Source organism: Triturus cristatus, chromosome 8, assembly GCF_964204655.1.
Source record: "Triturus cristatus chromosome 8, aTriCri1.1, whole genome shotgun sequence".
In the NCBI taxonomy this organism is placed as follows: Eukaryota; Metazoa; Chordata; class Amphibia; order Caudata; family Salamandridae; genus Triturus; species Triturus cristatus.
Genome location: NC_140591.1, coordinates 364,057,700 through 364,072,951, shown reverse-complemented (window position 1 = coordinate 364,072,951; position 15,252 = coordinate 364,057,700). Strand labels below are relative to the sequence as shown.

At 43.4% G+C, this 15,252-nt stretch overlaps 1 protein-coding gene across 6 annotated transcripts in view; it reads right to left on the bottom strand.

Annotated features, from left to right (window-relative positions):
• NBEA (neurobeachin) overlaps positions 1-15,252 on the bottom strand; it is a 1,788,010-nt gene that overhangs the window by 1,120,372 nt on the left and 652,386 nt on the right. For all 6 annotated transcript variants that reach the window (XM_085621699.1, XM_085621702.1, XM_085621701.1 and 3 more), the window contains exons 19-20: positions 13,326-13,407; positions 13,039-13,162 (exon numbers count right to left, since the gene is read on the bottom strand). In XM_085621699.1, the coding sequence (XP_085477825.1) occupies positions 13,039-13,162; positions 13,326-13,407 (206 nt within the window). The remainder of the gene's footprint in view (positions 1-13,038; positions 13,163-13,325; positions 13,408-15,252) is intronic.

Here is a 15,252-nt window from a genome sequence, read left to right as displayed (position 1 = left end):
GTGACGATGGCAGTAAAGGTATAGTGATGGGAATTAAGTGGTAGTTAAGATTGTAGTAAAGGTAGTGGTGCTAATGGCTTTCTCTCATCTTCTGACAAAAATATTTAAAAAGCCAACTGCATAAAAAAAATACGAAAGATGATTGATTTCTTACACAATGCATGTATGAGATGAATAATTGAATGTGTAATGATGGAGTATGTTTTTTAAAAACTTTATTTACCTTTTTGAACACATCATAGCAATATAACCATAGTCGTTCACAGTTTTGACGGATCAATCATAGAAAGTGCAGCGTATCATACAGTAACAATACAAAGTCTGGCTCGGCCTGCATCATCAATCAAAAGATTAACAGCTAGGGTGATAGCTTTGAATAGAAAGCACAGTCTCCACGGTCTCCCTCCAACCGATATCCTGTGCCGCTCTGCATCGGGGTCACGTACCCATTGAAACCCAATAATCACAGAAGAGACCATATAGAGATAGGGAATCAAGCACCACTAGACCAGGAATCGTTCGAGGCATCAGATTTTAGAGGAGTATGAATCATCCAATTCGACCCCTGTGGGGGTGATGCCCTGTTCCAGCAGTGAGTCAGAGTTATGGCGAATAGACTCCATATATGCCCTGTATGGACCCCAAATGTCCTTGGGACGGAAGGAGCTAGGTAGGGTACTGGAATACACCTCACTGTTGATATTACAATATGCTAGGATATTCAACCAATTCTGCAAAGTGGGAGCTGTCTTGTGACCCCAGTGGATCGCTATTTCTCGCTTGGCTAATAACAGACTGAGGACTACGAATTTCCTAACTTTTTTGGGGAAGTTCACCACATATCCTAAAAGTGCCACCTCTGGTGTGGGAAACAGTGTAGTCATATCGCCTACCGTTTTGTGTACTTTTTCCCAATATGGTTGTATAACAGGGCAGGTCCAGGTTAGGTGTGTGAAATCTGCATGTGTGGCATCCCATTTGCGGCAGGTGTGAGGCCCAGTCGGGTCGAGTCTGTGTACTTTGGCCGGTGTGATGTATAGTCTACGGAGGAACTTAAAATGTAGTAATTTATGCCTGCTGTTTAGCGAAACATCTCTTGTGACTGCACAGCATTTAGCCCATTGTTCGTCAGTGATGGGGCGGCCCAAATCCTCCTCCCAGTCCCTTCTGACCTTGTTGTCGCAAACTGGTAGCATCCCGGAGCAAGCCTGGTAGAGTGTAGATACAAGGTGTACACAATGCAATAATAACTTCCTAGGCAATTAATGTATCTAGTATAATCGTATCTAAAGCGTATCCAAATAGGGTAGCCAAAACAATACTTAAAAATTCCACAATAATTTTTATTGTTAATGTAATTCTCACGGAATCAGAGAAAGTTTTGTTTAAAAACAATTCAACAATACATTTATGCACAATATAAACATTCAATATAGTAATATTCTTCAAATTACAATAATTGAACAAAATAAAAACATGTCAGTGGCCATATAATTATCTTCTACGCGCGTTTCGGCGAAAAGTACCCCATTCTTGATCTCAATGATGAGTGAAAGAGGAGTGAACGAATCTGGTTCAATGGGAAACCCTGGAATCGTGGCTCAGAGAGTCAAGCGGATCCGTCCTAACACAAAGCTGTCAATGAACGTAGCGTCGCATAAGCGGTCGCCTTCCGCAATAGAAAAGATATGTCCATCGGGAAACAGGTCTCCCAGTTTTGTGACGTCAAATTTGGATAGAGAGCGCTGTACCAGTCTCTCACCTGTTATGGGAAGCCAGCGGGCATTGGGTAGAGGAAGCGCAGAGGAATACAGAGTCTGGACACCAGTGAGTTGTGTAAGTTTGCTCCATGCCCAACTGGTAGTGGAGACCGTCTGTATATCGTTAGGGTGCCTGGGTATCCCCTTCGGTAAGACAGTGGACAGCCGGTCAGGGAGAACAAAATCTGCTTCCGGGCGGAGGAAAGGGATCCTGGCGTCAGGATGGTACCAGGCGAAGGTGTAGCTGCATGGCGCCACGAGGTAGTATAGATGGAAATTTGGCACTCCATAGCCTCCCCTCTCATAGCGAAGTGTCAGAACCTGCCAGCGAACGCGTGCCTGCTAGCCCCTCCAGACCAACCGTATAAGGAGTGTTCATATCTTAGAAAAGAAACTGCTAGGGAGGGGAATAGGGATGTTGTTAAAAAGATATAAAAATTTGGGTAGGACTACCATCTTGATAATAGCGACTCTGCCGGCGATGGATAAAGGCAGCCCAAGCCAACGTTCCACCTGGGTCTCAAGTGTCCCAACTGCCTGTCCATAGTTGAGACTAATTATCTGTTCAGTGTCTCAGTGGACGTGAATGACTAGGTATTTAACAGAGTCTGAGCACCACTCAAGAGGGAACTCACATTCCCAGTGGGTCGTACTGGAAGTTAAGGGAAAAATAACTGACTTCCCCTAGTTAATGCCCAGACCAGAGTGATGCCCGAACCTGAGAATCTCTCTAATGAGCGGCTCTAGATTCACCTGGGGTTCCCGAACATACAGTATGGTGTCGTCTGCGTAGAGCGAAACTAATAGGATCCCAGTGTTGAACTGCAGGCCTCTCTGCAGATGCCTCGCCTGGAAGTGGTAGATCAGGGGGTCCATGGCGAGAATGAATAATAAAGGCGACAAGGGGCACCCCTGTCACGTGCCGCGGGATAAGGGGAAGGGCCGGGAAAGCGTGCCATTCAGGCAGAGTCTTGCCATGGGGCAACTGTACAGCAGCACCGTGGTAGCTAAGAGTCCCACCGGCATACCCATGCGGCGCATGACCGAAATGAAGAAAGGCCATTCCAGGGTATCAAAGGCCTTTTCAGTGTCCAAAAGATTTGCCGCGACGGGAACCTCGGGGCTTATTCTATGAAGGACCGAGAATAGCGTTCTGAGATTCAAGGAAGTCGACTGATGGCGGACGAAGCCGGATTGAGCCGGCAAAATCATGTATTCCATCAATTGGGATAAGCGGTTGGCGACTATTTTGGCAAGTATTTTATAATCCAAATTAAGATGGGATAAGGGTCTGTAGGACCCGCACAATGTTGGGTCCTTGCCAGGCTTGGGTATAAGTATGATAACTGCTTCACGAAGCGTAGGGGGCAGGATCTGTTTTTCGAGGGCTTCCGCGTACACTTCGATTATATGTGGCGCTAACAAGTCTTTATAGGCTTTGTAAAATTCCCCAGTAAAGCCGTCCAGCCCAGGAGCGGAGGAGCAGCAAAGGGAATCAATGGCTCCAAGTACATCAGCCTCAGAGATCGGTTCGGCCAAGAAATCCTGCATTCCTTTCTCGAGGTATACCAGTGTGATCTCGGAGAGATAGGCTTCCTGCGCCGTGGGGTCTTGCCCTACTTTAGAGGGATATAAAGATGCGAAATAGGCAAGGAATTCTTCAGCAGTGCCGTTAAGTAGCAGATCGGTGGAAGAGCATAGCTCAGTGACGTAGGCTTTACTATATGGAGGTCTAAGCATCTGAGCCAGCACTCGACCCGGACGTCTTCCCTCGCCATAGCGTCAATCGTTTACCCGTCGCGTCAGGGCCGGGGGATCATCGCGTTGCATTGTCTAAGTCTGTGAGACCATGCTCTAACCGCGCTAGTGTAGTGCTGAGAGCTTTAAGTACGCCTGAATGTTTAGCGATGCAATCTCCCCTGATGTATGCCTTGAATCCATCCCATAAAACTGCCCAAGTGTCAACTGAGCCTGTGTCAATGGTAAAGTAATCTTCAATGGCCTCATGCAGCTCAGTGTTGAATAAATCGTCACAGAGGGAGCGACTAGGAAAGCGCCACTGCCTCTCATACCCACCAGGATGTGGAACCCGAAGGAGGAGCTTAACCGGGGCGTGGTCGGAGTATGTTCTCGGGGGTGTCACAATAGAATGGTACCAACCGGAGACCCCAGGGGAGAGAAGCCAATAGTCAATTCTAGTCCAAGTGTTGTATTGGCCTGCATAGTGTGTGAAGTCGGTGTGGGAAGGATTGCGTTTGCGCTCAACATCAATTAGAGAGAATTGGTCGCACAGGTCCAGGAGAGAACGGCGAGCACAGGGCTTAGTGCCCTGGGATTTGGCAGTACTATCCAATTCGGGGTTAAGGAGTGGATTAAAGTCCCTACCCACCAGCAGGGAAATGGGATTCAATTTTGAAAGCTGGGCATGTAGAGCATGAAAAAAGTTTGGGGAATCAGTGTTTGGGCGTACACACATACCAACGCAACACTATGGCCCATTAGTGCCCCCGCCACAATTGCGTATCTACCTTCGCTATCCTTGACAACTGAGTGACAACTAAATGGAACCCTCTTATGAATAAGGAAGGCCGTGCCCCTGGCTTAATTGCTAAAATTAGTAAAATACCTGTGAGCTCCCCATCCTGATGCAAATCGGACCAAGTAGGATTTAGGGAACTGCGTTTCTTGCAGAAAAGCAATGTCTACATTGTGTTGGTGCAGATAGTGAATAACTTGCCGTCTCTTACGGTTATCGTTGCGACCCCAGGACATCAAGGATAAGCTGGAGGGGCCATCAACATTTCCTAGCTAAGTCATCTTGTAGATGCGGTACATATGAGAGATGCAGGCACCAACCATTACATTCGGGCTGTGACAGTGAACAAATCAAAGAGTAAACAACAATTGGAATGTCATGGCAGTGAATCCCCCTACCCCCCACCCAACCTCACTACAAAAAAAGTGAGGCAAAACCCCAATAGATAGTATAACGTATAGTACCTAGCAACTTTACAACGGAAGAAAAAGCCCTGAAACTGTACTTCCGTTGGACCAAAAGCAAACCCAAGGTATACACCATTAGGGGTGGCAACGCCACGACAGCCAATCAGCTATTTGAAACATATAAAAAATGATGAGTATTAACATCCCTTTAGAATTCTGCAAAGACATAGAAGAACCAGTCAGCAGAGTTATCCGGTTCCAGAACTAGAGAAATGTTCCATGCTGGCTTCGGAGCTGCTATGTGGGGGAGAGAGTCTACTCCTGCCCGGCGACGCCTGTTTGTTGTTTTGTTTATAAGCATGACAAAAGTCCTGTATATCGGTGGGGTTCTCGAAGATGCGGGCCCGGCCCTCAACGTCGACTCTTAATCTGGCGGGGTATAACATGCCGTATTTCAAACCCAAGTTCCTGAGGGTGGCCTTAACCCCATTGTATTTGCGACGGGCCTCTTGCACCATGATGGTAAAGTCTGGAAAGAAAGCAAGCTTTGAGCCCTGCCATGTATTGTCCCCTCGTTCCCTAGCGAGGTGCAATGCAGGTTCTCGATCCCTAAAGTTCATGATGCGCACAATGATAGGTCATAGGGGACAGCCTGGGTTGGGCCGGGGCCCCAGGCAACAATGGGCGCGTTCCACGACAAATCCGGGGGTAAAGGACTCCTTACCAAACAGGTCAGAGAGGAGAGTCTCAACAAAGAGGTCAAGGTGGCCCGTTGCTGTGGTCTCCGGTATTCCAAGGATGCGTATGTTGTTGCGCAGGCTGCGCGCTTCAAGGTCCTTGTTTTTAATAGCCACCTCCTTGAGGATACGCTCCACCCGTTCCAGTTGTTTAATGGACTGCACTGTGCCATCTTCTATATACGCATATATGTATTGAGATACACGCCTCGGCAACGTCCAGGCGTCTATCATGCACATGGAATTTGTCCCCCAAAGTCGCCAGGTTCCTAGCAAGGGTGTCAAACCGCACATCTAGGGTACGAAAGCCCGCTCTCATCTCTTGAAGCAAGGAGGTTGATGGGGCAGAAGGATCTTCAGTGCGGTCCGGACCCTGTCCGCCATCTGCCATGTTGGAGCTGTTGTCGGCAACTCTCTCCACTAGCTTCTCAAAGGGTAGGGTCTTCTGGTTGGGATCCTTGCGGCCCATGCCGCAGCCCAGCAACGGAAGCTAGGCCGTAGAGGAGTGGGCCGTTTACGTGAAGAGGGAGGTGAGCAGGGCCAAATCAAGGATCAGGAACGTGGAGAGCAAGGGTCCCTTCGCACCATGTGGCAGGTACTGGATCACTTCTGATGGTTCCAGGTATGTGGGGTTGCCGACACCCCGAAAGGCAGGAGCGCCGGTCCAGACTTCAAATATATTACTCGAGGCCGGGCACAGGGTAAGGCGCAGGTGGACAACAGAGCTTCCGCTCTGATGTGCCAGGGACCAGCCAGGGTCTGTGCCATGTGTGGATGCATGGGCCCCGTAGTTCAATGCGCTGTTCTGATCGCCCCAGGGCGGCGCAGGAGGGAGCCTCCGACAGCTGAAAGCGGGGTATTCTAGGCACTCCTCAGGGACGGACGGGAGCCAGTACTGTGGTAGGTGCGGGGCACCGCCGGTGAAAAGCAGGCATCGGCAGCAACCTGGAAGGTGGTGTGCACCTCGGCGGGATGGCAGGCGATCGCACTGCGGAGGTTTCTTGATGTGGGAGGAGGCCAGGAATGGAGTTGTAAATGGCAGTAGGGTGCACTATGGAGGACCGCGTGGCAGTGGGGACACGTCGGGAGCAATACGGGCGCAGGGGGAAACAGGCCGCCCCACTCCTCTCACCCGGCTCCGCTCCCCTCAGCGACCGAGTGGTTGCCTTCTGGGCTTGCCCGCAGGCCCTGTCTCCACGGGGCCTAAGGGACGGGGTGGGAGCGTGTGTAGTGCCCCGGTAGGGGATAGCGAGGAGGCGGCCCGAACCCGCACCCGGTCTACTCACCGCCGCCAGTAGTCCCCGTACCACATCGGCAACATTTCTGTGCAAACAAAAAAGACATTGGCCCTCATTACAAAGGGATCATTACATTTCAGATTACGTGGTAATTCCTGTTACTGCACATATCAAAACTCAGAGTCACGCTGCCATTACTGTACTTTCTAAACGTAATTTTGGTCTCACAAATTTTGGCAGATCAAATCTGCTGAAATTAACTGTGGGAAAATGCCAGTAAATACTTACACAAATTTTGCACACGATGCTCTATTTTCCAAGAGAAATCTCAAAGCTGGAGGCAATTACTATACCCAGTAAATACGTCACCTCGCGGTGCCCGTTTTTACTGGGTGTGGTGAATATCTCATCCCCAGATACACTACTCGTGATCAGCTCCATGCTGTCATCATTTCAACTCAAAAACACAACAAACAGACACTAATGCAATAACCATTCGTGAAGACATCGTGTGTCAGTATTTCTTGAGAGACAATGATACCCAAGTTTACTATTTTTAACAAATCGCCAGAATAAGACTAGGTTTTTTAAGAGCAATGAATTTTCTTCCGTGAAATCAATACCCCATACATTTGTAGGTACAAATGATTCTTTCTAAAATCACTAACTTCAGAAAACCTTTGTTAGTCAAGTCAGTCAGAAAACAGTTCAGTGAACTCCATCTTCAGAAACAATTGTTAGCCAAGATTTGGTCTCTCTATGTGCCTCTGGTAGTTTTACAGACAAAAATAAATGCTGTCCTTTCTGTGAAATGCTATACACATTACCCTGTCAAGCCTTCCACCAAGCAACATTTGAGGAAGAGACATTCTAGTACATTCCAGTCAGATACTTCTGTAAGAAGTAATGGCTTACAAAGCCATATAACAAGAAAAAATTGACAAAGTCAATAGGTTCAGCCATCTATTCATAAATGTAAGAAGACAGGAAGGAGAGCACATATACAGTATTCCATCATTTTTTGGTTTGTTTTTTCAGCAGTTTCCCGAAAGCATTGGAGTGCTTTACGTGAGCACCAGTTACATGACACAAAGTTACTGTAAATTTTTAGGCACGGGGAGATTAAGAGATTTGCCTAGAACCACAGGAAGCTGAGCCAACGCTGAGACTCGAACCTGGTGCCCCAGTTCTACAGTCAATTGAATATAATGGGAAACCCAATCTACCCTTGAGGGCTGGGGCAAATCAAATGAAAAAGTTCTACAGTCGGCAGCTCTGGTCGTACCGCCACATCCTCTCCCCGATTCATCTGACAGTGAAACCCTTGAGGGGAATAGAACAGGTGTGCCATACAATTTAACCAAAACGTTACACAGGAAGCCTCGGTCCTCCTGCCCAGTAATCTTCTGACCAAAGTCTGCAGAGAGGTTTAGATCAAAGAGCTTGAAATCCAAGACATTAGGTTTCTCTCTTGAGAAAATTAAATCCCGAATGCCAGACAAAGAGTTAGTCTATTGTGTAGGTAACAAGGAACTAAACTTTGAAGCTTTTAAAAACTGAGACTATTGTGAAGTAGGAATTACGCAAAAACAGGTTGGATGCAGGAACCTGAGTTTATTCCCTCCATGCAGCTCCAGTCACTCACTAGACTCTGTATCTGAAATATGCACATTCTAATCCCATACAGACCTTCAGGATTCCAAATGAATTACCAGATTCTGAGCATCACCACAAAAATACATTGGAAGCCAAGGCAGTGAACAGCTGGGATGTGAAATATGAAGTCTTCTTCTAAACCCTGTATTAATGCGCACCCCAGCAATCTGTATTTTCCCTCGTTTGGCACAGAGTGTTTTAGGAATTATTAAGTAGGGCACACTAACTAGACTAGCTTGTAGAGGAAAGGGTTCAACCTTAATGTTTTCGAGACAGGTAAGGTGGAACATAATGGTTTTATTAACAAAGTCTACATCTGCGCTCATCTGTGTGCCATCAACCTCCAGGTTTCAAATATTTTTTGGACAAAAACTTTAGGTAGTGAACTCCTTGCCAGCTGTTAGTTAAACATGGTTCATTTCTAGCACACACAAGATAGCAGGTCCAATTCACAAAGATTTTGCTGTGACTTCCTATTGTAGCACTCCTGGCATATACCTGAATTCAAAGAGTAAACCAAGAGCACTCATTTCCCACTAATTGATCTCAGAAGTACTACAAGAGTAAGTGACAATTACTCTTAGGAAAAACTCAGTGGATTGGGCCTTATAGTTTTCCACTACTCAAATGGAGACAACTATGGTCAACTGACAGCTCAGTCTCAACGAGTAATCCAGTAAGGTTGCTACAAATCCCAAATGAAAATGTATGTCATCCACATAGACTGATAGACTATGTTGGGAATCCAAGTAAGGCGCAGAACCAGAATCACATTCATGTTTAATAAACCCGGAGACCGGTGGATCAAGGACTTAACCTGTGCAAGTTACCAAATACAAAGCTTAGAAAATCTTTGCTAACTTAATCCTCTGATCTCAGTCTAAAAAATGATGAAAACCTGATGGACGTTCATCCTTTCACTTCTGCATAGCTCATGAGCAGGGCTACTAGAATACTGTCGTTCAGCACATTGTGGGCAACTGAGACATCCGAAAGAATCAGTGGTGAACCTGATTTGGTGTGATGAGGGTGAACATTTGCCTTGGACTACATAGGTTCTTCCCTAGTAATGCATGAGAAGCTGTGGCGCAAGTCGCAATAGTGCAGTCTCATTGCGTCTCTAGTCACCATGTTTTTTATCTGATAGCTGTGTCATAGATTGGGTCAGTGCAAGGCCATCAATGTATCACAAAACATCAACATTTTCCTTAAGAATAAGGAACAAGAGTAAAAGCATTGGAGGCATGTTTACTGTGTATGACTACCAGGGCTGGACTGGCTGTAATGGGCATCGGGCATGTTCCTGGGAGGCTGGAAGGGTGGGGGCTGATTTTGCAGTGGTGGGGGCTGTTTTTGTTACTGGGGGTAAGTTTTGCAGCTGTGCTGCTATATCGGCCCCCAGTAACAAAAGCAGCTGGGGGGGGACTTGTCCGTCAAAATTGCCAGGACTGCTTTGGGTTCCCAGTCCGGCCCTGATTTCTACAGCAAAAGCGACACAAAAAAAACCTTAAATGTGCCACATAATATGGATATTTATGCGGAAAACAAATTTATTTGTATGGGCTAAAGAATAGGTGACACTGCCAAACTATCTTTGGCCAGCAGTGGGAATCATTGTTTCCCATTGTTTGTGTGTGTGTGGGGGGGGTGGGTAGGGGGGCTCATTGATCTTTTCATCAGATTGCTTTTTTCAGACAGGGATCTTTGAGGTTATCTTATGATTTTACTAGGTGTAAGAACTAAAGTGGAATGTTGTGGGTTGGCCTACCTGAAAGAAGTGAGGAGGGTCATGGGAATCTCAGTGAGAGGCCTGTTGGGAGCAATAAGGAAGGACGGGAGAAGCTAAAAGATGTCCCAGGGAGGTATGTTAGTGTCGGCATGGAAGATGTACTATGGCTCATAGTACAGGAAGACATTTTAAGGAGGGCGAATGGGCTCAATGTTTGTGAGAGCCTTAACACCTTACCCACTTCTTCAGGAAAATTTGGTATCATTTTAAGGATTAGGCTTATGTCCTGATCCTACAATATTCTCTATTTATGAGGCAGATCCAAGGTAGGATATGAAGGTTGAGCCCTTCTTTCAAAGCAAAACACTTTGCTTATAGGTTTAATTTAACTTGCAAGCCTGATAACATTGCCTGGTTAAGGAAAATATTACTTGCAACTTACCGTCAAGTGCCCCTCCTTTATAGGGCAGAAGGAAAGTAGGGGCCTAAAATCACTCTTATTCCTGTCAGTTCTTTGTCTCTCAAAAAAACCAATGATGCTCATTGCCTTGAAATTGTGATGAAGTTGTGCATCTATTGACTTCCTAACCGAATTCCAACTCCATTTCTTCTGCCCATTGCACAGCTTTCAGAGAATGCACATGGCCAGATGACTTACAGGAGGTCAATAGGAAGAGAATACAGAGGAGAAAGAATGGCCAGAGAAAGAGGGGGAGAGTAGAACAATAAAAACAGAAGAAAAATAGAGATGTGAAGGGGAGGGAAATGTGCTTGTGTGCATTCTTGGGGGCAACTGTAACGTATCTTGGACAACAGAGTGCTGTAAGTTCCGAATACCTTTTTTTTAGACACACAAGATTTTGTCTAACCTTTTGCAATGTGGTCAATTTGCCATGTGTAGGCAAAGTATTTCAGTTGTTTGTGGCCATTTGACAGTGTTAATCTTTTGAAGAGTTCTAATTGAAAACTTCAAAAGAAAAAAACATGTATGACATTTCAACCAATGCCATCTTGGTTTTTTTGGGTCCTGGGCAGGACTATTATGCATTTTAAGCTTATTCATGGCGTCCCGATGTCAAATAATATTACATTCTAATATAAACTTTCATAACTAGGGGCAAGCAAAAAACCCAAAGCTTAAGTTGCCCAGTGCCTGCCATCCAATTAGTATCAAAACAAAACTTGGGCAAGCATTCAAGCTGTTGCATTTAGGTTTAGTTTTTGTCTTGAACTAACAACATTTTGTGTGTCATTCTGTGTCTAACCAGACTTTTGTTTCCATTGTAAAAAAGACAGTAAGTGCAACTAGGTGAATGTTTAGGGGAATAGTACATAATATTAGAATATCAAATATGCACATAGCCCTTGAAGTTGTAGCTTTAAATACTGGATATTCCTAATCACAAATAAATCTCACATCACAGCTAACTCCTAATGTAACCGTAAAATAATAGCACTAATGTTCTCATTCCAAGGGCCCCTTGGAAAGTGAACCCTGGTGCAATTGCCCACTTTGTTCATGTAAAATGTCTCTGACTTCAACCCCTTTTTACCTAATAACGAGCATATGTGTTTAGTAACAAAGTACTCGCACATAAATTTAGGGAAGGAATAATCAAGAGATCTTTTATAATAATAATTTAGCAAAATCTTATAATCAATGACTAATGTTTACAGTTCCAATGCCAGCACATGAAATATACTTTTATAAAGGTTTGTTTTGCCTTCTATACTGGAAATGAAGAATGATAGGTTAGAGGTAAAGGTGAAGTTTAGCATTTAGGGAAGTCCGGGATTCTATCAAATGTTTAACAGGATCAGAAAATTGAAAAAAATACAAATTTAAAATGATTCATTCATACAAATTCCACTTTCATTATCAAAGCCCCATTTCTGGTTTAAAGATTTTGACTGCAATAAACTGCAATTTATACAAAAACTATGTCCATAGAAATGCCCAGAAGAGAGGGTGTAATGTGTGATTTCTTAACAGTCACACTGCATCGTAAATTCATGACCATGCCAGGATCCAGGTGTTTTTTCAGCTACGTCTATACTAGATGCAGAACACATTCTAGCGAAAAATCTTCAAGTCTGCTCAATGAGAATTGAAGTGCTGTCTTGTCTTTAGCTGGATTTCAAGAATTGCCTACTTCTGGGGTGTTCAAAGGTACACTACATATGTGGCTTATACCTGTAAATTGGTGGCTAAATTAACAACACAGAGAAATAATTGAGAACACATAATAACAATGCACTGTTAAAAAGACCAACTTTAAGACATCTAGATGCTATATGCTACAGCCCAGACAATAGTTTACCAAAAGGTAAATGTAGTGGAGTGTTAGTGCAGCACATACATTATCCAAGCCTCAAGGCTTTGGTGCTGCTTCCACTACCTGATTTGTGCTCATCTCCAGAAATGAGTCATATGTTAACTTGGAAATTCTAGATGGAAGGGCTAATCTACAGATGCCAGAATTCATAGACAGCCTATGAAATTTCCAAATCCTAAATCTGTCTTCAAATTGACATTCACAAAATATTTTGAAGTGAAAGATTAATCAAGGTTCTATTAATGGTGAGGTCTTTAACATATTTGCTATTCATAGTCAGCTTTCATCTGCCCAGCACTTGATTGTTTTGCTTTTCATTTTGCCGATCATGAAACAAAGGTTTCCAAAGCTACAATACTCTAAAGAAAGAAAGAGAATATGCAACAGTCCCATATTTGTTCTTTTATATTGAGACACCCCCTGACTTTGAACCCTTCTAAATAACTAGATTACTGGCTTGTTACTGCCTATTTATAGTAGGGCCTTAGGGAGCTTTAAACTAAGCCTCAACTTTTAATTGTTTCATGGTCAATGACTTACATTTTATAGAACCACAGTTTGGTACATTTATCACTCCATGTAATCGTGCAGCACTTCCTTCAATCAGAAGTGTATTCTGGAGCATTTGCTGCCTCCTACCTTCGGTTCTCCCGGCTATTGCTGAAAAGTTTAATCATATCGGAGAGAAACAGGCGTCTGACTTCCATGAGTTCCGCACTAGGAGTGGAGTTTTTCAATAGCGTTGCAACCACCTTCAAGATCACTTGTAGAAGTAAAAAAAAAAAGAAAAGAAACAACAATATCAAAGTAAAAATCACATTTGGTGCCAAATAAAAACAAAACAAAATGGCCAAAAGATCAACAGCACTTCACTTAGTTATCCTACACGTGGTGCAGTTATATTGGGAAGTCAAAACCCTTCTTACTTGGATTTTGGATTTTTACTGTAGAATCTGGCTCAGGATGAGGTTTGTGGACAACCTGCGTACAGACTTGTTCTGTTAAGATCTGTAAAAAACAAAACAAAATGGTGAATTAGATCTGATACTGTAAAGCAGTACAATAGAATCGAGCCAGCCAAATGAATTACATCTAGTGCATGAAAAGAAGCTCTTTATTATAAGACATCTCTCTACTACACAAAGAGAGCTTTCTCAGAGGGAAACACGAACCTCTCTTGATGTATGCAGGCTAGTTCCCCAAGGATGCCTTCTACAACAATTACAACTTGTCTCTGATGGCTTGTATCTTCCATCCTTGCTCGTGCATATTATATCTTGTTTGAAGTAAGGATGTGTGATCCTCACACGCTATCTCCACAGACTAGCACAAGCAGAAGCAAAGCCAATAGGTCTGTTTAATGTGCTAATGCGAACAGTGTTAGTATATTAATGGGAGACACAGAAGGGAGTTGCAGCAGCAGAAAGGGCAATGGCTGCAAAGCAGTCCCTCTCACACTTCAATGCAAGCACTTGAGGCAGAAGGATACACCCCAGGAGCCATCACCATTAGGAGAGGAATGAATACACCACTGGGCTGAGGCAAACGTTACTGACAAAGTCTCAAGCCAATGGCTGAAAGAGTGAGCAAAGAAAACCTATGTTGAAAGGGATGTACTCAACTATGTGTATATTTTTAGCAACAGGTCTGTTAGATAGATGTGCTGTAAAAGTACTCGACCTAAAAAGGAGCTTAGAGATTTGACAACATTCATATTTACATATCTTTTTGAATGTTTTAAGAGTATTCTTTTAGCACGCCTGGGATAGCAAAGCACTTTGCATACACGGTCAAATAGGCAACACAACATACACCAGGAACCAACAAATTCTATAAAGAAGTGTCAAGAATAACAGACAAAAGAATGCAAAGTCTTCTTTGCACTATAATAAAGACCATGCAAGGAGTTTATGTGAACCTCATTATATACATATAATAGTAACATTAAACCTATAATGCTATGCAGAATATGGAAAGTATGTTATTGTTTTCACATGTCCTCCAAGCATCATTGGTGTTTGAACAGTATGTGTCTTTTTAAACCTCTTTTTAATTTGTTCAGAGATCCTGATAGATGGATATCAGTTGAGAGAATTTCTAAACCCTAGGGGCACTTCATGACAAGAAGCACATCAGAATCATATTTTTCTTAAATTTGGGAATTTATAAGCTAAGTAGTAATGTGTTTCTAGAGACTACAGATTCCATAGAAGCTTTTGATTTTGCTTTGGTATTCCTATCATTCAAATATTTTTAACAAGATACAACGAATATTAAAGAAAACTACGTCCCCGAGAAATACATATTTTAATTTATTTGGTTAGTCATAATGTTTGTACCTTGCTTCAGCAAGCAAGAGTCTACCAAAGAGGTGGCGGACAGCAACGGTTTTAAAAAAAAAAAACAAAGCTTTACAGAGAGCCGAGAACCCTTGCAACCAAGGGTGATGCTTCTTCAGAATATTCAGTCTCCCATTGACCAAATTCCTAATAACAAGCGTTTCACCTTATGCTATTCAGAGGCACCAAGATCAAGCCTCTGAGATCTTCCTAATGTGAAGTATTGGGAAAATTTAAAAAGTGCATTAAAGCTGCGAAAATAGCAAAAATATGTGTATGTTGAATATTAAAGTAAATACGTTTTTTATATTTATTTTAAATGTGGCACAAAATTTGAAAACGTTGGAGCACTATTAACTTAATGTAATTTGAAATTTAAATAACTATGAATTTATTAAATAAAGATTTTCAGAAATTTAAATTAAGAAAAACTATTCCAGACTATAGTGATAAAATATTTTTATTATATAATAATAATTCATAGAAGTGGTGAATAGAATGACAAGTAATTTAA